We start from the raw sequence: 26,750 nt of genomic DNA, 5'->3' as shown, positions 1-26,750 counted from the left end.
TTACAGGAGCTTCAGCATTGGGATTAGGTGGTTGTAGAGTTTACAGGAGCTTCAGGACCAGGATTAGGTGGTTGAAAAATTTACAAGAGCTTCAGCACTGGGATTAGGTGGTTCCAGAGTTTACAGGAGCCTCAGCACAATGATTAAGTGGTTCCAGAGTTTACAGGAGCTTCAGCGCCAGGATTAGGTGGTTCCAGAGTTTACAGGAGCTTCAGCGCTGGGATTAGGTGATTCTAGTTTTTACAGGAGCTTCAGCACCAGGATTAGGTGGTTCTTGAATGTAGAGGAGATTCTGCACCGATTTGGTGGTTCTAGAGTTTACAAGAGCTTCAGCACCAGGATTAAGTGATTCCAGAGTTTACAGGAGCTTCAGCACTGGGATTATGTAGTTCTAGCATTTACAGGAGCTTCAGCACCAGGATTTGGTGGCTCTTGAATGTAGAGCAGCTTTTGCACCAATTTAGGGGTTCTAGAGTTTACAGGAGCTTCAGGACCAGGATTAGGTGGTTGCAAAATTTACAAGAGCTTCAGCACTGGGATTAGGTGGTTCTTGTTTTTACATGAGCTTCAGCACCGGGATTAGGTGGTCCCAGAGTGTACAGGAGCTTCAGCATCAGGATTAGGTGGTTCTTGAATGTAGAGGAGCTTCTGCACTGATTTGGTGGTTCTAGAGTTTACAGGAGCTTCAACACTGGGATTAGGTAATTCTAGCATTTACAGGAGCTTTAGCACTGGAATTAGTTGGTTCTAGAGTTTCCAGAAGCTTTAGCATCGGAATTAGGTGGTTCTAGCATTTACAGGAGCTTCAGCACTGGGGTTAGGTGGTTCTAGAGTGTACAGGAGACCCTATATACAAAGAATGAACATATCCCAGTAGTCACATCGACATTTTCTAACCCTTCTTCACTCTATCCATAGCAAAGACGCTGGCACAACATTATTGGGTCTATTTTAAAAGAAATTACTGTACATTTGTGTCACGCACATGTCATGTATCTTCACCATATTTGCCTAATACATTCATTTTCTTGGATAGTCCTCTCTATCTAGTGGCCATAATGCAGTATTTTTTCTAAAATCACCTCAATCAGGAAAATACTGCATTATTGCCACTAGATGGCGCCAACGATCCTAGGAAATAAAGATTTTTTTTTGTTCTGCCTCTTAAAGCCCCTGCATATTAGCCTATGTGTCCATGCACACATAGGCCCGAATTCAGAAAGGAGATACGACGGAGTATCTCCTGATACGCCGTCGTATCTCTGAGTCCGGCCGTCGTATCTATGCGCCTGATTCATAGAATCAGGTTACGCATAGAAATCCCTAAGATCCGACAGGTGTAAATGTCTTACACCGTCGGATCTTAGGCTGCAATTTCAGGCCGGCCCCTAGGTGGCGCTTCCGTTTGTTTACGCAAGGAATATGCAAATGAGGAGTTACGCCGATTCAGAAACGAACGACCGCCCGGTGCTTTTTTTTTACGTCGTTTGCGTTCGGCTTTTTCCGGCGTATAGTTAACCCTGCTATATGAGGCGTAGCTAATTATTAAGTATGGCCGTCGTTCCCGCGCCGAGTTTTGAAATTTTACGTCGTTTGCGTAAGTCATTCGCGAATACAGATGGACGTAATTTACGTTCACGTCGAAAGCATGACGAATTGCCAACGTCATTTGGAGCATGCGCACTGGGATTCAGTCGCGGCCAGCGCATGAGCAGTTCGTTCGGCGCGGGGACGCGTTTGATTTAATTGTTATACGCCCCCTACCCGCGGAGATTGAATTCCGCCGGGGGTTTTACGCTACGCCGGCTTAACTTTACAGGCAAGTGCTTTGTGAATAAAGCCTGAAACTGCAAAAAATCAGTTCAGTTCAGTTTTGTAAACATATCAAAAATGTAGGGAAACCTACAAAGAAAATAGAAATGTACCCAATACTTCTATAGTTTCCCTTTAATAACACAATAAAAATAATGAACAATAATTAACAGTTTAGAGTCTGGGGAGATAATAATGAAATATTTTTCTGATCTCTTTGAATTGGGTTTGTTAAACTTTTTTTTTTCCTTTCCAGAACAATGGAGGACCCTATGTGGGCCCCGAAGCTTGTCCTTGTGTGCACAGCATTCACAGCCCATCATTACTGCCTGTCAACGTGGAAAGAAAGATCACATTAGTTGGGAAGAACTTTCATCATTATCAGGTATTCATGCTTTGTTCTGGTGACGGGATTAGTAACGTAATACGTCGGCACAGCGGCTTTGTCCATCTTCTACTTTTTAGCATGCACACGTTCCAGCAAGCCCTGTTAGATTCTGGCTCGACATTATGGGGTTTATTTATGTTTATTTAAAAAAAAATGTTGCATATGTTTCAGTCATTCACACAGCTGTCACAAATCTTCATGCCTAATTTATTTTTATTGGTTTATTGATTTATTTCTAGGATCGTCATCTCCATCTAGTGGTCATAATGCAATATTTTTCTGATATACCGCAATAAGGAAAATACCACATCATGGCCACTAGATGGAGCTGACGACCCTAAAAAGTAAAAACGTATTAGGCAAACTACGGTAAGATCCGTGACAGCTGTGAGAATGATCGACATTTTCGCACAGCACTTTTTTTTATAAATAGACCCCCTATATGTTTACTGGCAATTTTTTCACTGAATAGAGGGCCCTTTATGTAACAACGTCATAACGTAGTGGTTAATGTGGATATTGTGGGGCAGATTCTCGTAGATGGGCGCAAAAATGTGCGGGCGTAACGTATCTCATTTACGTTACGCCGCCGCAAGTTTTTCAGGCAAGTGCTTTATTCACAAAGCACTTTCCTGTAAAGTTGTGGCGTCGTAGCGTAAATCACCCGGCGGAATTCAAATTCGGCGGGTAGGGGGCGTGTTTCATTTAAATGAAGCGCGTCCTCGCACCGAACAAACTGCGCATGCGCCGTCCCTAAAATATCCCAGCGTGCATTGCTCTAATTGACGTCGCAAGGACGTCATTGGTTTTGACGTGAACGTAAATTACGTCCAGCACCATTCACGGACGACTTATGCAAACAACGTAATTTTATAAATTTTCGACACGGGAACGACGGCCATACTTAACATTGGCTGCGCCTCATATAGCAGGGGCAACTTTACGCCGGGAAAAGCCTAACGTAAACGTCGTAACTTTACTGCGTCGGCTTCGCGTATCTAGCTAATTTGCATACTCGACGCGGAAATCGACGGAAGCGCCACCTAGCGGGAAAAAAAAATTGCAGTTACGATCCGACGGTGTAAGAGACTTACGCCTGTCGGATCGAATGGATATCTATGCGTAACTGATTCTAAGAATCAGTCGCATAGATACGACGGCCCAGATTAGGACTTACGACGGCGTACATGGCGCTGCGCCGTCATAAGTCCTTTGAGAATCTGGGCCTGTATATATAGCCCAAATTTTTTTTTCTTTGGGTACAGTAGGAAAGGACAAAACTATGGTCATGTTTTAGACCCCTTTCACACTGGGGGCGGTTTTCAGGCGCTTTAGCACTGGAAATAGCCTCTGCTAAGCACCTGAAAACCGCCTCCCATTCATTTAAAGGGGTTGTAAAGGTACAATTATTTTTTCCCTAAATAGCTTCCTTTACCTTGTGCAGTCCTCCTTCACTTACCTCTTCCTTCCTTTATACTTTTAAATGTCCTTATTTCTTCTGAGAAATCCTCACTTCCTGTTCTTCTGTCTGTAACTCCACACAGTAATGTGAGGCTTTCTCCCTGGTGTGGAGTGTCACGCTCGCCCCCTCCCTTGAACTACAGGAGAGTCAGGACACTCTCTATGTTGCAGATAGAGAAAGAAGCTGTGTGTTAGTGGGCGTCCTGACTCTCCTGTAGTCCAAGGGAGGGGGCGAGCACGACACTCCACACCAGGGAGAAATTGTCATTCAAAGTGTGAAAGCAATGAAAGCTGAAAATTGGCCTAGTCAGGAAGGGGGTAAAAGTGCCTGATATTGAAGTGGTTAAGGGAAAACTGACTCCCTCTAGTCAGAATGACATATGGTCACTTCTAGTGAATGTATGTTTTGTGACTCTTCTACTGATAACCATTATTGATGTGATTATATTGCAGGATCCGCAGTGGGATTATGAGTGCGTTCTGATCCTGGAGGGAAGGACGGTGATCACGGATGCCTTTGTGGAAATGGATCCCGAGGACCAATCCACTTATTATATCACATGCCAGCTGCACCAGGTAAGAAGAGACGATGAGTAAAGGTGAGGGCAGGGGGGGATTCCTCCAATAACAGCTCAGACCATCAGTACCAGACTCAGAGGGCCCCTGTTTTCAGACTGAAATAAGAACTGTCTGTTGTGCCCACTGGACATCACAGACTGGTCGGTGACCTGAATTTTAATTTCTGGAGTTAAGCAATAAAGCTTGGTCACTTCCCCGCCCCCAGGCTGTGATTGGACAATAAAGGAGCAGACTGCTCTCCCCCTCCTGTCCACGGGGTTCTTGTTAGTATATTTGGATAAAGCACAACTGATTGGCTCCAAGTACTCCCCCCCCCCCACCCCCTTCCCTTGGAGTGCGTTAAGTACTGTGTTCAGATTGCATAAAGCATAGCTCCCAACTGTCCCTGATTTCGAGGGACTGTCCCTGATTTGGAGGAATGTCCCTCTGTCCCTCATTCTCCTCATTTGTCCCTCATTTTGGTCTGATCTATATAGTTGTATATAAAATTCACTTTTTATCTTTTAAAAAGTGTTTCCCAGTGCTAAACCTTTCATCTGATTTCTAAATTGCTGCATTTGTACATTTTAAATCCAATATAAAAGAATAGTAGTGGTAAAAAAAAAGCACTTATGAAATTTAATTAACCTTTTTTGAGTTAATTCTCCTTTAAGGGTGTGTGACAGGGGGCGTGTCCTATGCCTACATACGTTTGATAGTAGGTGTCCCTCATTCCTATCTCAAAATGTTGGGAGGTATGCATTAGGTACCCGGAGTTTGTGTCGTTGTGAGTGCTCCAGTTCCCTCAATAAACTGGAGCATGCACAGTCCACAGCACCATCAGCAGGCCATTGGGATGTACTGCAACAACTGTCATTGAATATGTTTGTAGCCTCCTGTGTTTTGCTCTTTTCTTTAAAGGGTGACTCCACTTTTGTGAGAAAAAAATAGCAAATGAAAAAAATAATACAGCATATACACTAAAACCTTGGTTTGCGAGCATAATTCGTTCCAGAAACATGATTGTAATCCAAAGCACTTGTATATCAAAGCATTTTTTTACAGAGTATAAAAGAGAAGAGAGGCTCCTCTAAGTGAAGCAACAAGTTGCTAAATGTTGTACCTTCATTAAATGTAACCATATTGCTACACTTAGAGACTCCTCTCTTCTTTTTTATACTCAGTTGCGACATGACGCTACTCTTATATCAAGACATCGCTTGTATATCAAGTCAAAATGTGTTAAAACATTTTGCTTGTCTTGCAAAACGCTCTCAAACCAAGTTACTCTCAAACCAAGGTTTTACTGTACACAAGTCATATTATAATTGAATGTTATTATTAATTACCTTTCATTTTCAATCTGCAGTGCTGCATCCCCAGAAATGTAATTTTGCTTGTTTGATTGGCTCACTGCTTTTCCCAGAAGCCTGCACTAAGATACCAATCTGATTTTTTGGCATCCTCTGCAACAAAAATGTTACAAAATGTAACAAAATAAAGGAATCTGCAACAAAGTTTGTGAGGCTGCATTCACACCTGAGCGTTTTGTCGCCTGAAGCGCGACGCTCCAAAACGCTAGAGGGGAAAAAATACATTATTCTCAATGGAGATGGTTCACATCTCCACTCCAAAACGCCTGACGCCGAACGCCTAAGGCCCCTTTCACATTAGCGGACCGTTCGTCCGCTTTTTACAATTCCGTTTACGGACTTGTAATGCATCCCTATGGGATCGCGTCCGTTAGCTGATGGAGCATCCGCTAACGTCCGCAACCATCCGCGTCCGTCAGGATCCGGTTTTCCGGACGGAAGAAAACCCTATTTTTCTTCCGTCCGGCGGAACAGATCGGATGAATACGGACAGATGGTCCGTCTTCATCCGATTCCCCATAGGGGAGAGCGGAGAAGAGACAGGGCCGTCTCTGCACAGTGTGCGGGGACCGCCCTATCCGCCGACAGCTCAGCGGGGATTACGGATGATCCCCGCTGAGCCGCCGGACACACACGGAGCGGACACAAAAACGGTCCGCTCCGTGTGAAAGAGGCCTAAAGCTCAAACAAGTTCTGGACCCTTTTTTGTCGCTCGAATTGAGCGTATATTTGGGCGTTTTTTTGTTTTTAACATTGGTGACCCTAGACCTGTCCAAAATCGTGGTAAAAAACGCCGCGGCAAATCGCAGTAAAAAACGCCACAAATATCGTGGCAAAATGCGGTAAAAAACGCCGCAGAGTCGCGGCAAAACGCTACGCTCAGGTGTGAATGCAGCCTTAAAGTCTTACTAAACCCAGGACTCTGCATTCACTATATCTGCTCCCCCCCCCCCACAGTACACAGAACATGGAAATGCAATTATTTTAGTAAATATAACCTGCTAAATTAATTTTTCTTATCAGCAGTATATAGCAGTCTTGTGACTTCTATCAGTGTCCAGCCAAGCACTGGTTAAAGCTTATAGGAGGAGTTTTTTGACTGTCCAATGAGACTCAATCTGTCTGTACAGTGCTGATGGGCCCTGTGCTGATCACATGCACCCTCCCAAGAAAAAAAAAAAACCTCTAGCAATACACACCAAACTGAGCATGTGCAGCCTGACTCCATAGACTCTGTGTTATCAGGAAATTAGTAGGGACAGTGGAAAAAGGGGAGGACCAGAGAAGACAGGATCAAACAGCTTTTTTACACAATGCAGAGGATTAACCTCTTAGGTTTCACAGTGAGTATAACAAGCATGCTTTACTGCATATACAGACTGATTTCACTGTTGTGGGTTTAGTAACACTTTGAAATTCCTGCAACGTACATAGATCACCCGCAGGGGAATGTTTTTTTCTCAACAAAAGTGGAGTTACTCTTTAAAAATCCTCTAAAAACACTATTTATACATTTTTTATATAACATTTGCATTTTGTCCCTCCATGCTCTGTTCTTCTTTTAGTATAGATACTCAGCTGAGCAACCAGAGTTCAATGCCCTGATCTATGTGCAGAGGGAGCCGGAGATGCTGGTGGACAGCTATGAGGACCTCCATGGTACGTGAGGCGCGTGTGGTGTAGACGGGGAGGTTTTCGCTTTCTCTGATTTGTCCCAAGTCTTATGTTGTCCTCTTCTCTTCACAGTGACTTTGTATAACTGCTCCGTGGGGCACTCTGACTGTAGCCGCTGCCAGACTGCTGATACTAAATATAATTGTGTGTGGTGCGGAGGGGAACATCCCAGCTGTATGTACCAGCAATCCTGCACAGAGGAGGTGGAGGGCACCTGCCCCGCGCCACTCATTCACTCGGTACGTAGATCAATTAAGCAGATGGGACAACACTTATCCATTGAGTACATGTAGACGTGTATTTATGAGAAAATGTGTATAGCACTTTGCCTAGTGAAAGTGCACATACATTTGACCTGTGCATATATAGGGTGCTGACCAGGGAGCCTGTCTTCACTCCTAGTGCCATACCTGTGATGGATGGAAGGTCGCACACCAATGAAGTCACTGGATAAAACTTTATTCAACCAGGAACCACCCCGTCTGATGCGTTTCACCCCAATGGACCTAATCAGTGGCGGCTGGTGCTCAAAATTGGGGGGGCGCAAACAAACTGAAAAATTTGGGAAAAACATCAATTGCAGCCACTGTACCAAACACAGCCACTGTGCCCATCAAACGCAGCCACTGTGCCCCAAATGTTGCCACTGTGCCCCAGATGTTGTCACTGTGCCCCAAGTGTTGTCACTGTGCCCCAAGTATTGCAACTGTGCCCCATGTGCTGCCACTGTGCCCCAAATGTTGTCACTGTGCCCCAGATGTTGTCACTGTGCCCCAAGTGTTGTCACTGTGCCCCAAGTATTGCAACTGTGCCCCATGTGCTGCCACTGTGCCCCAAATGTTGCCACTGTGCCCCAAATGTTGTCACTGTGCCCCATGTGCTGCCACTGTGCCCCATGTGCTGCCACTGTGCCCCAAGTGCTGCCACTGTGCCCCAAGTGCTGCCACTGTGCCCCAAGTGCTGCCACTGTGCCCCATGTGCTGCCACTGTGCCCCAAATGTTGCCACTGTGCCCCAAATGTTGCCACTGTGCCCCAGATGTTGTCACTGTGCCCCAAGTGTTGTCACTGTGCCCCAAGTATTGCAACTGTGCCCCATGTTCTGCCACTGTGCCCCAAATGTTGCCACTGTGCCCCAAATGTTGTCACTGTGCCCCATGTGCTGCCACTGCGCCCCATGTGCTGCCACTGTGCCCCAAATGTTGGCACTGTGCCCCAAATGTTGCCACTGTGCCCCAGATGTTGTCACTGTGCCCCAAGTGTTGTCACTGTGCCCCAAGTATTGCAACTGTGCCCCATGTTCTGCCACTGTGCCCCAAATGTTGCCACTGTGCCCCAAATGTTGTCACTGTGCCCCATGTGCTGCCACTGCGCCCCATGTGCTGCCACTGTGCCCCAAATGTTGCCAATGTGCCCCAAGTGCTGGCACTGTGCCCCCCCCCATCTGCCCGGCAGTTACCTTGTCTCGGGTGGGCAGTGGGTGACGGCGGCAGGTGGGGACCGGTGTCCTCCATCTTCCCCGACCCCGATGTCTTCTCCCACCCGCTCCTCCTCTCGTCCTGTGCTGTGATTGGACGCCTCAGCCTGATAGGCATCCAATTATAGCGTCTGTCGCTTCAGCCAATCAGGAGACAGGTAACACAGACCCGGTGCATCTGATTGGCTGAGAGGCGGTTCAATGTTAGGAAAGCAAATTCTGAGTGAGAAGCGAACGCACAGCGTTGCGCCTGCTTCTCACATTTTTGAGCGCCTATTAGAGCCTATGGGCTCTAATTAGGTGCATCCAAAAAACACCCCCACCGCTGTAATTCAGGTGCCCCGTGCCGTACACCTGAATAGGGGGTGTCAGCAGCTACCATAGATAGATTAATGCAATGCATGAATGTATCTATGGTAATTAGAGAGTGACAGGAGAGGGGGGCGGTGCTCCTGCGCCCTTTATGGACGCACCGCCGCTGGACCTAGTTGTAGAGGTGGTTGTGGCTGAATAACGTTTTATCCTGTGACATCACTGATGTGAAACCTTCCATTCATCAGAGTGAGGTCATCTTATATCTTCATAGCACTGAGGTCCGGATCTGTTTTTTTTCTCTTTTGCTGATCCGGGTTTGTAATGAATATCATGTTATGTTATGAAGGAGTCAATACTCAGTATAGTAACTGGTTGGAATCGTGTGATCTGTTCCAGATTGAGCCTTTGTCTGGTCCTGTAGACGGTGGCACCAGGATCACCATAACCGGCTCCAACCTGGGTCAGAAACTGGAGGATATTGTGGACCATGTATCTGTCGCTAACATCGCCTGCAAGGTGGATTCACTAAAATATGAGATTTCCAGCAGGTAATTTACAGATCAAATATTTGTGGATGTGACTGTTGGCAACGAGGGTTACAGCAGAGGTGGAGAAGTTAGATTTCTAACTGTCAATGCCGGTCATTGTCAACATGGAGCTTTTAAAAGTATAGGGCCAGATTTAGAAAGAATGGCTTAAGTTTGTGCGGGCGTAGCGTATCTCATATACGCTACACCGCTGTAACTTAAAGAGGCGAGTACCGTATTCACAAAGAACTTGCGCCCTAAGTTACGGCGGCGTAGCGTAAATGGGTCGGCGTAAGCCCGCGTAATTCAAAGTAGGCTGGTAGGGGGCATGTTATATGGAAATAAATCGTGACCCCGCGTTAATGACGCGCCTAACGAACGGCGCATGCGCGCGCATGCTCAGTATCACGTCAAATTGTCTCCCTAAGTTACGCCGGCTCAATGCTTAGTCGACGTGAACGTAACCTACGCCCATCCCCATTCACGTACGATTTATGCAAACAACGTAAAATACGACGCTGTTCCGACGTTTCCGACGTCCATACCTTAACATGACTTACCCCTGCTTTATGAGGGGTAAAGTTATGCCGGTCGTATGCCTTACGGAAACAGCATATTTTAATACGCCGGGCGCAAGTGAATCGGCGTATCTAGCTCATTTGAAATATACGGAAGCGCCCCTAGCGGCCAGCGTAAATATGCACCTAAGATACGACGGCGTAAGAGACTTACATCAGTCGTATCTTAGACAAATTCTGGCGTATCTGATCCTTTGAATCAGGCGCCGAGATACGACGCCTCACATTCGGACTTACGACGGCGTATCTGGAGATACGCCGTCGTAAATCCTTTCTGAATCTGGCCCAAGGTTTGTAAGAGGGTCTTTGTGGTTGGCTGAATGGGGCACCTAAAGCACCCTACACTGTCCCCTACACTGTCCCTCCTGCTGAGGCCAAACCCTCCGCCATCTTGTGCCCTGCTCCTTACCATAGGCCTCCAGACAACAACCCTGTCCATAGACCTTTGTTTCTCCAAAGAATGAATGTCCAAACATAAAAGTTGTTTTGCTGCACTTTACTGGTCGTGTTCAGGAAACAGCATTACCGTCACATCACAAGGACATACATTCCGGAGTCACTTGACAATACATAGTCAATTACATTTAGTGGGCGGTCTGCAGAAGTCACAAGTGAAAGCATATGCAGCACCTTTAGCAGCCATCTCCGTTTTAGTCTCTCCTCTACCCCGGGGTCATTAGTACTCACAGGACTGAGCTCTCTGTAGTCACCGCCTTAGGTGGCTAGGTACATCTCTCCCTCCAGGGAAGCAGCATCACACGGGGATCTCCAGCCTGGCCTAAAAGGCCTTTTGCAATCCGTCCTAGCCCCCGCCTCCATAAGGGACAGAATGACTACAGCTGGCTCTCTCTCTGTACAGGTCCACTCCTCCCGGCCTCCTGCCCCTGTCCAGTGCCTACATGTGCTGATTACTTCTCCATAGGTGTGGGGTGTTTGCAGTGCCAATCCTGACCTCCCTGGGGCCCTAAGCAAAATGGCATGTCACATTAAAGTTCAGAAGCGGGGGGCCTGCCGAAAATGACATGTCACTGCCGACGGGGGTGTTCTGCTGTCGGAAATGACATCTTACATTAAAGTGAGAAGCGGGGGGGTGCTGACTTCTTACCTCTTCTCCCATGAAGCCAGCAAGTTGAGAAGCGGGGTGAGGGGCTGAAAATAACTTCTCACCAGGCGGGGCCTCTAGTAATTTGGGGGGCCCTCCGCAGCTTTGCGGGGCCCTAAGCGGCTTGCATAGTGAGCCTATAGGGTGGATCGGCCTAGGGTGTTTGGCTGTAATGCCCCAAGAGAGAGTGTGCCCCTCACTACCTGGCTTATAACTGGGCACTGACTCACCCATGACATCACTGCAGAATGGCTCTACCTAAAAAGGGGCCTAGCACCTGATGACACTACTTACTGTAACCAAACGCCAGGGGAGGGCTGGCAGCCTTAGGCCTGGGGGGCAGGTTCAGTCAATTGGCCCATTGAACCGCCGAATCAGTTCACCATCCATGGCCCATATGGTTTTTCAATGCAGCCTTACCAGTGCAGTTAACTCCAGTGCCCATCAATGCAGCCTGATAACTGGGGCAGGTTACATGGGGTGTATGGGGGGGATGGGGGGGTCAGCTATGGTGTCAGGGTCTCTCACCACAGTGATCTCAGCAGGTCCTTGCCAACTTCCTAGACAAGAATAAAAAAGAAAATGGTAAGTCAGGGAGGCCCGGGAGGCAATTGCCACCCTTCCCCCCGGCCCAGCCCTCCCCTGCCAAACGCTATTCTGTTACAAAGCCACTTAAAGGCAAAATAGCTAACTGCACCTGCCAACAAGCTGGCTGTTTGCATTCAAAGATTTTTTGTTTTATAGCCGAGTTCCACCCTTAAGTGGAAATTCCTCTCAACTGACCTTTGACAGGTATCCTTTCCCACTTCCGGGAGCCTCAGCCGTGGGGCTTCCTCTTTCTCCCTCCTCCCTACCCCGGCTGCTGGGCCAGTAGGAGTGAGAAGCGGGGCCTCGCGCACACACAGTAGGGTTCCCGATGTGAGGCCTGAAAGGCTACACTGCCGGGTACCCTTACCCACAATGGTGGCAGCAGCACCCAACAGCTGATGGAAACATCAGCTGCGGTGCCGACATCGCTGGACTCCTGGACAGGTAAGTGTCCATTTATTAAAAGCCAGCAGCTGCAGTATTTGTACCTGCTGGTTTTTAATTATTATTTTTTGGGGAGGAACAGCGCTTTAAGAACATTTTTTTGTTTTTTTAATCTTTAGTGGGGTCAAAGCATTGTTCATTTTCAACTGCAGTGATGAGAAAAATGCGGAAATTTTGAGGGAAAAGGATGGATTTTTTTTTTTTGGGGGAAGCCGTTTATGACCGTCAATGTGGTTTTTGTTCGGGAAAGTCCATTAATTCCAAAATGGATTTTTTTTTTAATTATTTAAAATTATATTAAGGTCATTGAATGTACCGATGAGAATTTTCATACAAATGTTTGTTCAAAAATGTACTAAAAGTGTAATGCCAAGCGCCCCGCAGCCCCCATGTCACTGTGCTGTAAGTGTAAAATTGTCAGCTCCATCTAGAGGCCAAAATGAAGTATATTTTCTCATTGAAGTATTTCAGAAATAAAATATCATATTTTGGGCACTAGGTGGAGCTGATGGCCATAGGAATTGCTCTATTACAGAAATTGCAGCTAAAATGTGCGCTGCCCACATGAATGTGTGTGACATTGGTCAAATAAATAGACCCTTTAAGATCTGGTTCACAACTATGCATTTTTTAGTGCGTTTTCAGTTTTACAGAAACACACTACAGTCCATTTAATGGTTTCCTATAGGTCACGTTCACATCTGTGCACATTATGGAAAGGGCCAGGGACTTTTTTCTGTTTTTTGGTTCCATAGACTTCAATGGATCACAAATGTGTAATGGAAAACGCAAAATACCCCTGTAATATGCAAACTGCAATCTGCATAGGCGTGAACCAGGTCTAAGGCCCAGATTCTCAAAGGGCTTACGACGGCGCAACGCCATGTACGCCGTCGTAAGTCCTAATCTGGCCCGTCGTATCTATGCGACTGATTCTTAGAATCAGTTACGCATAGATATCCATTAGATCCGACAGGCGTAAGGCTCTTACGCCGTCGGATCTTAAGTGCAATTTTTTTTTTTGTCTGCTAGGTGTCGCTTCCGCCGTTTTCCCCGTCGAGTATGCAAATTAGCTAGATACGCGAATTCCCGAACGTACGCGCGGTCGACGCAGTGAAGTTACGACGTATACGTTAGGCTTTTCCGGCGTAAAGTTGCCCCTGCTATATGAGGTTCAACCAATGTTAAGTATGGCCGTCGTTCCCGCGTCGAAATTTAAAAATGTACGTCGTTTGCGTAAGTCGTCCGTGAATGGGGCTGGACTCCATTTACGTTCACGTCGAAACCAATGACGTCCTTGCGACGTCATTTGGAGCAATGCACCCTGGGATATTTTATGGACGGCGCATGCGCAGTACGTTCGGTGCGGGAACGCGCTTATTTAAATACTACACGCCCCCTACCCACCTAATTTGAATTAGGCGGGCTTGCGCCGGGTGATTTACTCTACGCCGCCGCAACTTTACACGCAAGTGCTTTGTGAATAAAGCACTTGCCTGTAAAACTTGCGGCGTAACGTAAATGAGATACGTTACGCCTGCACAGTTTTGCGCGATTCTACGAGAATCTGGGCCTAAGCGCCTTGTCAATAGACAGGGACTGTGACAGTGACATCTGCTGGTTGAAATAAAGTACTGCATTCAAAATGACAGCATACTATAACTGTATATATACATATATATATATATATATATATATATATATATATATATATATATATATATATATATATATATATATTTTATTGTATATTCCCCCACAAGTCTTCTCATCAAGTTGCATATTCTCCTCTGCAGTATAGTGTGTATATCCGGTAAAAGCTGGACGGAGAGACCGGGACATGTTCTTGTGGAGGTTCCAGGAGGATTGCACGGCATTTCAAGTCAAGTTTTTACTTATCAGGTAATGTTCCCTATTGGTCATGTGATGACTACCAGCGGATTTCTCAACATTTACAATTAAGATTATAACATGTGACTCCCCAGCTTTGACCAAACGGTAGTTAAGTATCGAGACATGCTTTCCCCTTCTTAATGCAGATTGGTCAGAATTAGTGACAATATACACTTTGGTGAGGATTCTGCCATCTATAGGCTCAATTCTATATGTCGGCCTTTCTCAACCTTTTCGAGACCACTGTAAATTCTTTCAAAACCTCCTATGCCCCAACAGTAAAAAACAAAGTTTGTACTCACACACTAAATGTATGGCAATGCAAAATAGTACAATAGAAATGTTGTAGGGCTGTGGATGGGGCTGGGTGTTACTGTAGAGGGGAAAATGAGGGGTGTGGAGGTGGTTAGGGGACTCTGCAGCAGACCTGGTGTCACTCTAGGTCATATGTGTTCAACCTGCGGCCCTCCAGCCGTTGCGGAACTAAAAGTCCCATAAGGCATTGCAAGGCTAACAGTTACAAGCATGGCTCCCAAAGGCAGAGGCATGATGGGACTTGTAGTTTTGCAACAGCTGGAGGCCACAGGTTGGACACCCATGCTCTAGGGGAGGAGGTTTCTGGAGTATGGGGAGGAGTATGTGCTGGAGGCTCTGCAGCAAGTTGGGGGAGCAATGTTGGGGGTTAAGGGGGCAGTGTGGAGACTAAAGGGTCTCTGGGGGCACTGTGGGCCACTATGGGAGGTTGAGGGGGGTACTATGGAAGCTGGTAGGCACTGTGGGAGGTTGGGGGACACTGTGGAGGCTGTGGGCATTGTGACCTGCTGTGAGAGGTTGGGGAGGCACTATAGAAGCTGATGGGCACTGTGGGAGGTTAGGGGGACACTGTGGAACCTGTGGGTACTGTGGCCTGCTGTGAGAGGTTGTGGAGGCACTATAGAAGCTGGTAGGCACTGTGGAAGTTTGGGGCAGGCTGTGGGCACTGTGGTCTGCTGTGAGAGGTTGGGGAGGCACTATAAAAGCTGGTAGGCACTGTCAAAGGTTAGGGGACACTGTGAAGGTTGTGGGCACTGTGGCCTGCTGTGAGAGATTGGGAAGGCACTATAGAAGCTGGTAGGCACTGTCAAAGGTTAGGGGACACTGTGAAGGTTGTGGGCACTGTGGCCTGCTGTGAGAGATTGGGAAGGCACTATAGAAGCTGGTAGGCACTGTCGGAAGTTAGGGGACACTGTGAAGGTTGTGGGCACTGTGGCCTGCTGTGAGAGATTGGGAAGGCACTATAGAAGCTGGTAGGCACTGTCGGAAGTTAGGGGACACTGTGAAGGTTGTGGGTACTGTGGCCTGCTGTGAGAGGTTGAGGAGGCACTATAGAAGCTGGTGGGCACTGTGAAGGCCCAAGAAAAGGGAGGTAGCAGCCCAGCGGTGGGCCACAGCCTGGTGGTAGAGAACCTCTGCCCTTGGGATATAATAATCATTGTTTGCCACTGTTACTTTCAGCAGAGCCAATGAGAGTTGAAAATAAAACATTGGCTACAAAATAACAGGCATTAAGGGAAATAATGCGTGTGAGCCTTATAACTCCAAGTACCAAAGCCAGAAAAAAATGTGCTGGCATACCCTCTAGCTGTGCTCTGCTGCCACCCTGTGCCAAAAAGGAGAACTGCAAACACATTGCAAAATATAGTGCATAGCCATAGATACTGTATTATTGAGATATGTTATTTTCTAATAAAATGAAATAGTAATATCAAATACCTGTCAATTAAGTACAAATGTTATATAGATATGTTACAATTAAAATATTTTTTGTGTGTGTTTTGTTGTGTTTATTGTGACTTACCAGATTTGTGTGTTAATTTTCAGAATCCAGTGCTTGCATCGTTTTTTCCATCCCGCGGGCCAAAATCTGGAGGAACCAGACTAACCATTACCGGGTCTAAACTTCTGACTGGAAGGGCCAGTGATAATCAAATTTTGATTGGTGACATCCCCTGTGACATGTAAGATTTTTTGATTTTGCAAAATAATTTAAATACACTACACCACAATATGGGGTTTAAAAGTTGTCACTCAAACAACAATTATATATAAAATGTTTTTAAATGTACTTCTACTGTACTATACAGAATATGCTTTTGAGATATGATCTCAAAATATCCTTTAGTTCTTTTTATGTTTAAATATGTTTCAAGTTTACAAGTTGCTGAAATTTGACATTAGGCTTGCAATGTGGATGTGCCTGTTTTGTTAGCTCATGAACTTGATAGGAGGCTTACAGGAAGGAACATGTGCCCTCGAAATGCAGCCACTGTGCCCTCCAAATGCAGCCACTGTGCCCTCCAAACGCAGCCACTGTGCCCTCCAAACGTAGCCACTGTGCCCTCCAAACGTAGCCACTGTGCCATCAAAGCAGCCACTGTACCCTCCAAACGCAGCCACTGTGCCCTTCAACACAGCCACTGTGCCCTCCAAACGCAGCCACTGTGCCCTCCAAACGCAGCCACTGTGCCCTACAAACGCAGCCACTGTACTATCAAATGCAGCCACTGTGCCCTCCAAACGCAGCCACTGTGCCCTCCAAACGCAGCCACTGTGCCCTCCAAACACAGTCACTGTGCCCTCCAAACGCAGCCACTGTACCATCAAACGCAGCCACTGTGCCCTCCAAACGCATCCACTGTGCCATCAAACGCAGCCTCTGTGCCCTCCAAACGCAGCCACTGTGCCCTCCAAACGCAGCCACTGTGCCATCAAATGCAGCCACTGTGCCCATCAATTGCAGCCACTGTGCCCTCTAAACGCTGCCACTGTGCCCTCTAAACGCTGCCACTGTGCCCATCAAACGTTGCCACTGTGCCCCAAATGCTGCCACTGTGCCCCAAATGCTGCCACTGTGCCCCAAATGCCGCCACTGTGCCCCAAACGCTGCCACTGTACCATCAAACGCTAGACAGTATTTATTTATTTTTAGTTAATTTAAACGCAGATATTACATTGTAAATGTAGCAGTGACATCATCACTGTGCTGTACACCACTTTCACAATCTTCACGGAGAATGTATATCTACTGTATTTATTGGCGTATATAACACTCACTTTGCTACCCTGAAAATAGAGGGTAAACTGTGCCTGCGTGTTATACGCAGGGGGCTGTGGATTTTTTTTCCTGAAACTTCCCTCTTTAAGTCAGGGTGCGTGTTATACGCCTGTGCGTGTTATACGCCGATAAATGCGCCATATAATATAGAAGGATTTTGTGGGTAACTTATATTTGTAATTTTTTTTGTAGTTTTGTAGAGATTCAGGAAAACCAACTAGAGTGTTTGACTGGTCCAAGTAACACCACAGCAGATCACAAAGTGACCGTTTGGTATGGAGAACAAGTATTTAGGTTCTCTGATCCATTGTTTACGTACACTCCGGACCCCAACATCACCTCTGCCAGCCCTTCCAAGAGCTTCTACAGGTACGTCGTATCACACATTGTATAGGTATTGTTTCTGTTGCAAGGGACTTCTTTCTAGTGGTAGATACTTGTTATCACATTATTATATCACAATTTGTTTTCCTTTTATTTGGAACAAATGACATATGCTGTGCTATAAGATCTCCTCCATTCACAAATAAACAACATTATATCGTACTCTTTACATTTTTTAAGTATTATTTAGTTGCAACCCTGAAAATTATTGTAAAGTCAGAAGTTTTTTTTTATCTTAATGCATTCTTATGCATTAAGATGAAAAGCATTCTGTGAGCAGTAGTCCCCCCCTCCCCCAATACTTACCTGAGCCCCATCTCGATCCAGCGTAGTTGCATGAGAGACTCAGCTTCCCATGACTCTCCCCCCTGATTGGCTGAGACAGCAGCAAAGCTCCATTGGCTCCCGCTGCTGTTAAAGTCAGTGAGCCAAAGAGGAGCGAGAGGGGGCGGGGCCGGGCCGAAGCTCTGTGTCTGAATGCACTCATAAGAATACATTAAGATAAAAAAAACTTCTGACTTTACAATAATTTTCATAGGATATAATTATACTCCAAACAATACAGTATCATTTGTTATGCCCATCTGAATCCTTGAGGCCGCGCACACACGATTGGTCAAAACCGATGAAAACGGACTGAAGGACCGTTTCAGCGGTTAACCGATGAAGCTGACTGATGGTCTAATGTGCCTACACACCATAGGTTAAAAAAACGATCGTGTCAGAACGCAGCACCATGAGAATGAACACACTTTCCTAGCAATGTTTTATCTTTGTCGTTTTTCATTTTTTTCCTGAATCTGCTGCTGATTGACTCAAGTGGGGGACGTGTGATCATGGTGTACGGACAGAACTTGGATGTGGTTCAAGCCCCAAAGATCCGGGTGACTGTATCCCCAATGGAGAGGCGAAAGAGGCGCAGTCCCGGGAGGAAACGGCGTATTGTTCCAGAGACGGAATGTCTGGAGGGATCTCTCTGTACTGTGCAGCAGGTAAAGAAGCCTTTATATTATTTAATATTTTTTAGGCAGGCCATAGATGATGTGATTTTCTTTCCTGCAACCATAGGTTTCTGACCAATCTGTGCACTGGGCGGCTCCCGTCCCGAGTCCCTCAACAGGTCGCCTCTAGGATGACGCCGCAGGCTGCACTGCCTGCTGGTGCGGATCCGGTCTGTCCATTGCTCCGCCTCCTGCAGCCCTCGCTCCTTCACATCATGCAGCTGAGCGGGCAGGGGAACCAGGGGCGGGGCCACTTGCGTCACTCACTGGCGTAGGACGTAGGCGCCGCCGCGTAGCCAAGGACGAGACAGACAGTGAGACTGTCTGTCACACACTGAGACTGTCTGACAGAGTGACTCACTGCACAGGTCAGCGCCGCAGCCCACACAGACACACTCTACGATCAGGCGGGCGACTGTCCCGGTCAATTTTCCGCCCTGTTCCCTGGCGCCGTAAGGCAAGTTCCCATGTTGCCTTGCACTAGCACCGGCCCTGCCTGCAGCCGTCCCTGCAAGAAGATCACTAGGCAAATGATGTCATACATCACAGGAGTCTTCAGGAAGGTCAACAACTGGATTACTTTTGAAGGGGAGGAGAGGAGGAGGGGCTTTCTCAGCTAAGCACATTCTCCTGCATCGATGCTTGACCTAAAGGCAGATGAATTCAGGGAAGTAAATGCTACACAAATCATTTGCCCTTACTCAAGATGGCCACCGCCAGAAATGCTAGGGTGTTGTTTTTCCAAAGTGATTTCTCAGGAAGATCACTAGGCAAATGATGTCATACATCACAGGAGTCTTCAGGAAGGTCAACAACTGGATTACTTTTGAAGGGGAGGAGAGGAGGAGGGGCTTTCTCAGCTAAGCACATTCTCCTGCATCGATGCTTGACCTAAAGGCAGATGAATTCAGGGAAGTAAATGCTACACAAATCATTTGCCCTCACTCAAGATGGCCACCGCCAGAAATGCTAGGGTGTTGTTTTTCCAAAGTGATTTCTCAGGAAGATCACTAGGCAAATGATGTCATACATCACAGGAGTCTTCAGGAAGGTCAACAACTGGATTAGTTTTTAAGGGGAGGAGAGGAGGAGGGGCTTTCTCAGCTAAGCACATTCTCCTGCATCGATGCTTGACCTAAAGGCAGATGGATTCAGGGAAGCAAATGCTACACAAATCATTTGCCCTTACTCAAGATGGCCACCGCCAGAAATGCTAGGGTGTTGTTTTTCCAAAGTGATTTCTCAGGAACGTAAATCATGGAGAAATGGATGGATGGGGGGGGGGGGCTTGCTTTGAATATTAGAATGAGTAAATAGTGTGTTTGGTTTGTGGTGCTCTGATGCAGTGAAGATCTGCTTTAAGGTAAACCGATGTTCTGTTTTTTTGCCCAGTTGCAGTGTTTGTTGGATAGCATAACCCAATCACTGATTGGTATCACCTGTTTCCTGCGCTTGTTCTTTAAGTTGTTCTCTGTTTCCCTCTGCAGTTTGAAGAGCTGTGTATGATCAATTCCTCCTTCCTGCTGCTGTGCAAGACGCCGGCCATTCCCCCTCTGCACTGGAACGCTCGGGTGGATGTAGAGTTCGTCCTGGATAATCTCGTGTTCAACTTCACTATCATCAACTCAACTCCGTTCACTTATGTGCAAGATCCGGTGCTCAGACAGCTGAATGCTGAGGACCCGGCCAAGCCGTACCGGCACAAGCCCGGCAGTGTTATCTCTGTGGAGGTAATATTAGTAATATTAGCATCAATAATAGAGGGCAAATGCCATTTCAATATAAAAAAAACTAAGAAAGAGTCAGATCATACGACCTCTGCAGCCCATTTCCAAGAAAAATGTAGCCGGCAACTCCAGAATCCCATGAAAATCTTTATTTGGCACATAAAAGTCAAGATAAAAAATAGCTGACGCGTTTCGGCTTACAGCCTTGTTCACAGCTCTGCAGCTCTTTGTCATTGGTTATTATTCAAAGTTTTTTAATATTTAAGATGTGTATTAGCAAGGCTTTTTTTCCTCAGAGAATAGATGCAGGAACTCCTCCTTTCCGCCTTACCCCTTGTCTCCATCCCTACCTACGTCCCAGTACCATTCCTGAAAATACCTATTTTCAGCCCACTCCAGTCTGGTCAGGTGATCCTCCCTGTGTCAGCCAGTGGCAGCTGCAGAGGAGAGGAGAGACCTCTGACAACGGCTCGCAAAGCCAGGAGTGGCGATGGCACCCATAGGCTTCAATGTGGCCCAACCGTTGTCTGCGCTTCCTTCTCTCCCCTGCAGCAGCGCTGGTTTATTTGACCAGAGCAGCCTCAAAATAGGTACGTACAATGTTTTGTTAAGGGATGATGTGAACTTGTCCTGATCTGTATTGTACTGCAGAATTCCTTGACAATTAAAGTGGTTGTAAACCCTTACAGACCACTTAGACCTACAGGTAAGCCTAGATTAAGGCTTACCTGTAGGTGCAAGAAATATCTCCTAAACTTACAGGGTTTAGGAGATATTTCCAAAAGACATGCACCGATGTCTACAGGCATAACTTACCTGAGATCGAAGCCCCCGCAGCGGTGCTCGGTCCTCTCTTCCATCGCCACCATCTTTCCCCTCGTATCGCGGCTCCGGTGATCTGACGATATGGTTCTGGCTATCTAAATTGTTCCTGTAAGGACTGCGCAGGCTTAATCCTTGCCGACGGAAATCTCTGAACCTAGGCCGGCATTCAAGGCGACGTGGAATTTGAGGAAAGTGGCCTCCTTGCTCTTTTTTTAACATCCTCCAATCCACGGGGATGTTAAGGAATGAGCCTGAATGCCGGTGCATTGCCACAAAATGAGATTTGCCATCGGATGAGATGGTCCGCCTCCATCACATCCTATTGGCTCACTCCTGTCACGTGACATATTTAAACGTCAAGTATCGACGCGAGCATCAGTCTCAGCTAGGCTATCATGTAGAGAGGATCTCCTCTCCCTGTGATAGCTGAAGCTGCACGGAGCTGGTGCACGGAGCTCACATGGCCTCTGTGGCCCGTTTCCGTGAGCGGAATCGGGCCACAGAAGCTCATACATTTACTAGGCTAATAAATGTTCTCCTTTATTACAATGTCAGGCTAATAAATGTTCTCCTTCATTACAATGTCACTTCGGGATCTACAGCGATATTGGGATCCCTCGGCCCGATAGCGCTGTCATGCCTCCCCGCGAGCGCGATAGATCCACAGCGCTATCGGGATCCCAATGCCCGATAGCGCTGTCAGCGTGCCTCCCGCCAGTGCTAACTACACCCCGCGCCCGCAGCTCTACTCCCCGTCCCCCGTTAAGGCTCAGGGAACGGGGAACAGAAAGTAGAGCATCGGGTGCAGGTAAAGTAGTAGTGCGCAGGCGCAGCACTACGCAAATAGCTCCGTGCACCAGCTCCGTGCAGCTTCAGCTATCACAGGGAGAGGAGATCCTCTCCCTATGATAGCCTAGCTGAGACTGATGTTCGCGTCGATACTTGACGTTTAAATATGTCACGTGACAGGAGTGAGCCAATAGGATGTGATGGAGGCGGACCATCTCATCCGATGGCAAATCTCATTTCGTGGCAATGCACCGGCCGAGGTTCGGAGATTTCCGTCGGCAAAGATTGCGCCTGCACAGTCCTTACAGGAACCATCTCGATAGGGGAACCTTAACGACAAGTCACCGGCGCTGTGACTGGCCGGAGCCGCGATGACGTCACTCCCGCGCATGCGCGGGAGTGACGTCATCGCGGCTCCGGCCAGTCAGCGCCGGAGCTGCGATACGAGGAAGACACTCAGGGAAAGATGATGGAGGAGAGGAACGAGCACCGCTGCGGGTGCTTCGATCTCAGGTAAGTAATACATAATGAGTAGTATGCTATGCATACTAGCTCATTATGCCTTTTTGTTGCAGTGGAGGTTTTTTTTCTGATTTTTTACTTCCTCTTTAAAAAAATAATTTATATATATATATATATATATATATATATATATATATATATATATATATATATATATAAACATATACAGAACTTTCTTACACAGGTTAGTAGGTATAGGTGTTGGGAGGCAGGAGGAGACAGATTTAAGAGTAGTTAGGGTTATCCCCATATTCCAATTTAAGGAAGCACCTGAGAGTGAATCTTGTTACTGTCTGACACGATCTTTTATTTCCAGGGTGAGGATCTAGATCTGGCTATCACCAAAGAAGAGATGATTGCGATGATCGGGGATGGGCTGTGTATGGTGAAGACTCTGACAAGTAACCACCTGTACTGTGAACCACCAGAGAAGCAGCCGTCCACCCGTTATCCATCCAAGAGGGAAGGAGTGGATTCTCTACCTGAGTTTACAGTAAGATCACTTACCTAGCCCAGCTGCAGCGTTACTTGCGATTTGCTGTCGTATACTGTCCTGTGTTCTCAGAAACACGAATGCATCATGAAATTTACTTTTTTGTAATGCCGCCCACACCAAAATTCAACCAGTCTGTTTCAACAATGATGGTAGATACTTCAGGCTTGACCTATCTGGGTAGGATTGGACCAAGAACTTTTCTACTTTCTGTGCTGTTAGTGGTAGCATTTAGGCCTCATGCACACTGGCTTATTGTAAACACTGGCCCGGATTCAGAGAGAAATTGCGCCTGCGTAACCATAGTTACGCAGCGCAATTGCTTACTTGCGCTGGCGTAACGAATGTTCCTGATTCAGGAACCTCGTTATGCCGACTGCAGCCTAAGATATGCGTGGCATAAGGCTCTTATGCCCTCATATCTTAGGCTGCATTCTTGCGATGGCCGCTAGGTGGTGTTCCCGTTGTGCTCTGCGTATAGTATGCAAATTGCATACTAACGCCGATTCACAACGTTACGCGAGCCCTGCGTACGCAGTTTACGTCGTTTGCGTACGGCGGTTTTCGCGTAAGGCTGCCCCTGCTATTAGCAGGGGCAGCCAATGTTACGTATACCCGTCGTTCCCGCGTCGCGAAATTTAAAATTTACGTAGTTTGCGTAAGTGAATCGTGAATGGCGCTGGACGCCATTCACGTTCACTTTGATGCAAATGAAGTCCTTGCGGTAAATGACGTCGCAAATGAAGTCCTTGCGACGTCATTTACCGCAATGCACGTCGGGAAAGTTTCCCGACGGAGCATGCGCTCTATGCTCGGCGCAGGAATGTGCCTAATTTAAATGATTCCCGCCCCCTACAGGATCATTTAAATTGCGCGCGCTTGCGCCAGGCATTTTGCCGGCGCGCCCACGCAATTTACGGAGCTACTGCTCCGTGAATCAAGGGCAGCGCAGCAAATTTGCGGGGGCGCAGGGCAAAAACGTTGCCCTGCGCCTCCGTAAATAATGCGCAAAAGGTACCTGAATCTAGCCCACTGACAACAGACAATCAGCGTTAAAAATTCAACTAAGCTGCATTTTCTCAAACCAGTTTAGGTGAATTTAGCAGAGTTTAGCAGCATTTGGGATTTGGCCGTTTATTTTTTTCATTGGCCATAATTTTAACTTATTCTTATTTAATATATACTTAGGAGCAGCACTTTGCATGAGGCCTTAGACTGCTGCCCCTGTTGGCCTGCCATGCCCAAGGGTAGACATACCATTTGTGTAGACTGTGAAGCAAATCAAGAGCCCTGTGGATTTAGGTGGTCCTTTACATGAGATGTAGGTAGGTTAGGTTTTGGAATATTCGTCATTATGTTATATTAGACACCAGGTACTTCCAAGGCAGGTGAGGAGTGGGAGGTATTCTTCATCATGCCAAGAGGTCATGAACAACCATGTTCCACGTTTGTAATATCCAAGTGGTGTTTGGCAGCAAACACCTACCATATTTATCGGCGTATAACACGCACCCCATGTTTAGGAGGGAAGTTTAAGGAAAAAAACTTTTAGGTGGGAATTTTAAGGAAAAAAAACTTACATTTTAAATGCCCATCAATGCAGCCTTAATAATGTCTATCTGCATCCTTGCCCATCATTGCAGAATGATCAGTGTCCATCTGCAGCCTGTCCCAAGTGTCCATCTGCAGCCTGTCCCCAGTGTCCATCTGCAGCTTGTGCCCAGTGTCCATCTGCAGCCTGTCCCCAGTGTCCATCTGCAGCCTGTCCCCAGTGTCCATCTGCAGCCTGTCCCCAGTGTCCATCTGCAGCCTGTCCACAGTGTCCATCTGAAGCCTGTCCCCAGTGTCCATCTGAAGCCTGTCCCCAGTGTCCATCTGAAGCCTGTCCCCAGTGTCCATCTGCAGCCTGTCCTCAGTGTCCATCTGCAGCCTGTCCCCAGTGTCCATCTGCAGCCTGTCCCCAGTGTCCATCTGCAGCCTGTCCACAGTGTCCATCTGCAGCCTGTCCACAGTGTCCATCTGCAGCCTGTCCCCAGTGTCCATCTGCAGCCTGTCCACAGTGTCCATCTGAAGCCTGTCCCCAGTGTCCATCTGCAGCCTGTCCTCAGTGTCCATCTGCAGCCTGTCCCCAGTGTCCATCTGCAGCCTGTCCCCAGTGTCCATCTGCAGCCTGTCCCCAGTGTCCATCTGCAGCCTGTCCCCAGTGTCCATCTGAAGCCTGTCCCCAGTGTCCATCTGAAGCCTGTCCCCAGTGTCCATCTGCAGCCTGTCCCCAGTGTCCATCTGCAGCCTGTCCCCAGTGTCCATCTGCAGCCTGTCCTCAGTGTCCAGCTGCAGCCTGTCCCCAGTGTCCATCTGCAGCCTGTCCCCAGTGTCCATATGCAGCCTGTCCACAGTGTCCATCTGCAGCCTGTCCCCAGTGTCCATCTGCAGCCTGTCCCCAGTGTCCATCTGCAGCCTTGCCCAAAATTTAAGCTTTATCGTTTTTAAATGTTGCCGCCGAGATAGAGCCGGATGTCCTGTGTACTCGACTCCTCCCGGCTCCTCTCGCAGTCCCGCCCCTTGGCCCGGCTCCTATGATGGACATAACACAGGTCCAATGGCAGGACTGGGCGTGACTGCGAGCGTAGCCGAGCCGAGTACACAGTATACTATGTATACTACGTATCCAGGAAGACATTGGGCGCATGGCCAGTTGAAGGAAAGTTTGGTCTGGCATTTTGGTCTCCTTACAGCTGCTACCCCCTATTAGTATACGCCAGCTGAACGATAACACTGATGATTTTGTATCAAGCTTTGATCTTGATTTTATATGGTAATCTCGCTAACTATATTTACTATGTCTTTCCAGGTACAAATTGGAGGGATAAACCTAGTCCTGGGTAAAGTGCAGTATGATACAGAAAGCCAACTTACATTCCCCTTGGAGGCTCAGATCAGCCTTGGAGTTGGAGCATCTTTTGTAGCGCTGATCGTATTAATCATCGTCTTAATCTACAGGTATGTAAGCCTAATGCCGCGTACACGCGATCATTTTTCAGCATGGAAAAAAAACGACGTTTTCCCAATTTCATCATTAAAACGACGTTGCCTACACACCATTGTTTTTAAAAAATGATCTAGCAAAGCGCGGTGACGTACAACACGTAGGATGGCACTATAAAGGGGAAGTTCCTTTCGGATGGCGCCACCCTTTAGGCTGCTTTAGCTGATTCCGTGTTAGTAAAAGACGATTCGCGCTTTTTTGTCTGTTACAGCGTGATGAATGTGCTTACTCCATTATGAACGGTAGTTTTACCAGAAGGAGCGCTCCCATCTCATAACTTGCTTCTGGGCATGCGCGGGTTTAAAACGTTGTTTTTTCCCACACACGATCATTTTTTACAACACGAAAAACGACATCGTTTAAAACGACGTTAAAAATGCAGCATGCTCGATTTTTTTTTTTTGCTCGTTTTTTCAGAACCTGAAAAACGACGTGCAGCCCACACACGGTCATTTTAAATGACGTTTTTCAAAAACAACGTTTTTTTCATGCCGAAAAATGATCGTGTGTACGCGGCATTAGAATTGGGCATGGCATTTTTTTCTAAACATGCAAAATTACACTTAAGCCCCGGAGGATTTGGCTGCCAAATGACCACTTTTTTTGCGATTTGGCACTGCGTTGCTTTAACTGACAAAATTTACACCATTTTTTTCCCACAAATAGAGCTTTCTTTTGGTG

At 47.0% G+C, this 26,750-nt stretch overlaps 1 protein-coding gene across 1 annotated transcript in view; it reads left to right on the top strand.

Moving 5' to 3' along the window:
* PLXNB1 (plexin B1) overlaps positions 1-26,750 on the top strand; it is a 176,327-nt gene that overhangs the window by 115,234 nt on the left and 34,343 nt on the right. The window contains exons 11-22 of the mRNA XM_040359053.1: positions 2,069-2,197; positions 4,115-4,237; positions 7,158-7,251; positions 7,339-7,505; positions 9,453-9,604; positions 14,092-14,197; positions 16,049-16,185; positions 17,475-17,651; positions 18,487-18,658; positions 20,155-20,397; positions 22,847-23,023; positions 25,875-26,023. Of these exons, the coding sequence (XP_040214987.1) occupies positions 2,069-2,197; positions 4,115-4,237; positions 7,158-7,251; positions 7,339-7,505; positions 9,453-9,604; positions 14,092-14,197; positions 16,049-16,185; positions 17,475-17,651; positions 18,487-18,658; positions 20,155-20,397; positions 22,847-23,023; positions 25,875-26,023 (1,826 nt within the window). The remainder of the gene's footprint in view (positions 1-2,068; positions 2,198-4,114; positions 4,238-7,157; positions 7,252-7,338; positions 7,506-9,452; positions 9,605-14,091; positions 14,198-16,048; positions 16,186-17,474; positions 17,652-18,486; positions 18,659-20,154; positions 20,398-22,846; positions 23,024-25,874; positions 26,024-26,750) is intronic.

The sequence above is a fragment of the Rana temporaria genome, chromosome 7 (genome assembly GCF_905171775.1).
Source record: "Rana temporaria chromosome 7, aRanTem1.1, whole genome shotgun sequence".
In the NCBI taxonomy this organism is placed as follows: Eukaryota; Metazoa; Chordata; class Amphibia; order Anura; family Ranidae; genus Rana; species Rana temporaria.
Note: the sequence above shows the minus strand (reverse complement) of the source record. Positions and strands in the feature narration are given on the sequence as shown.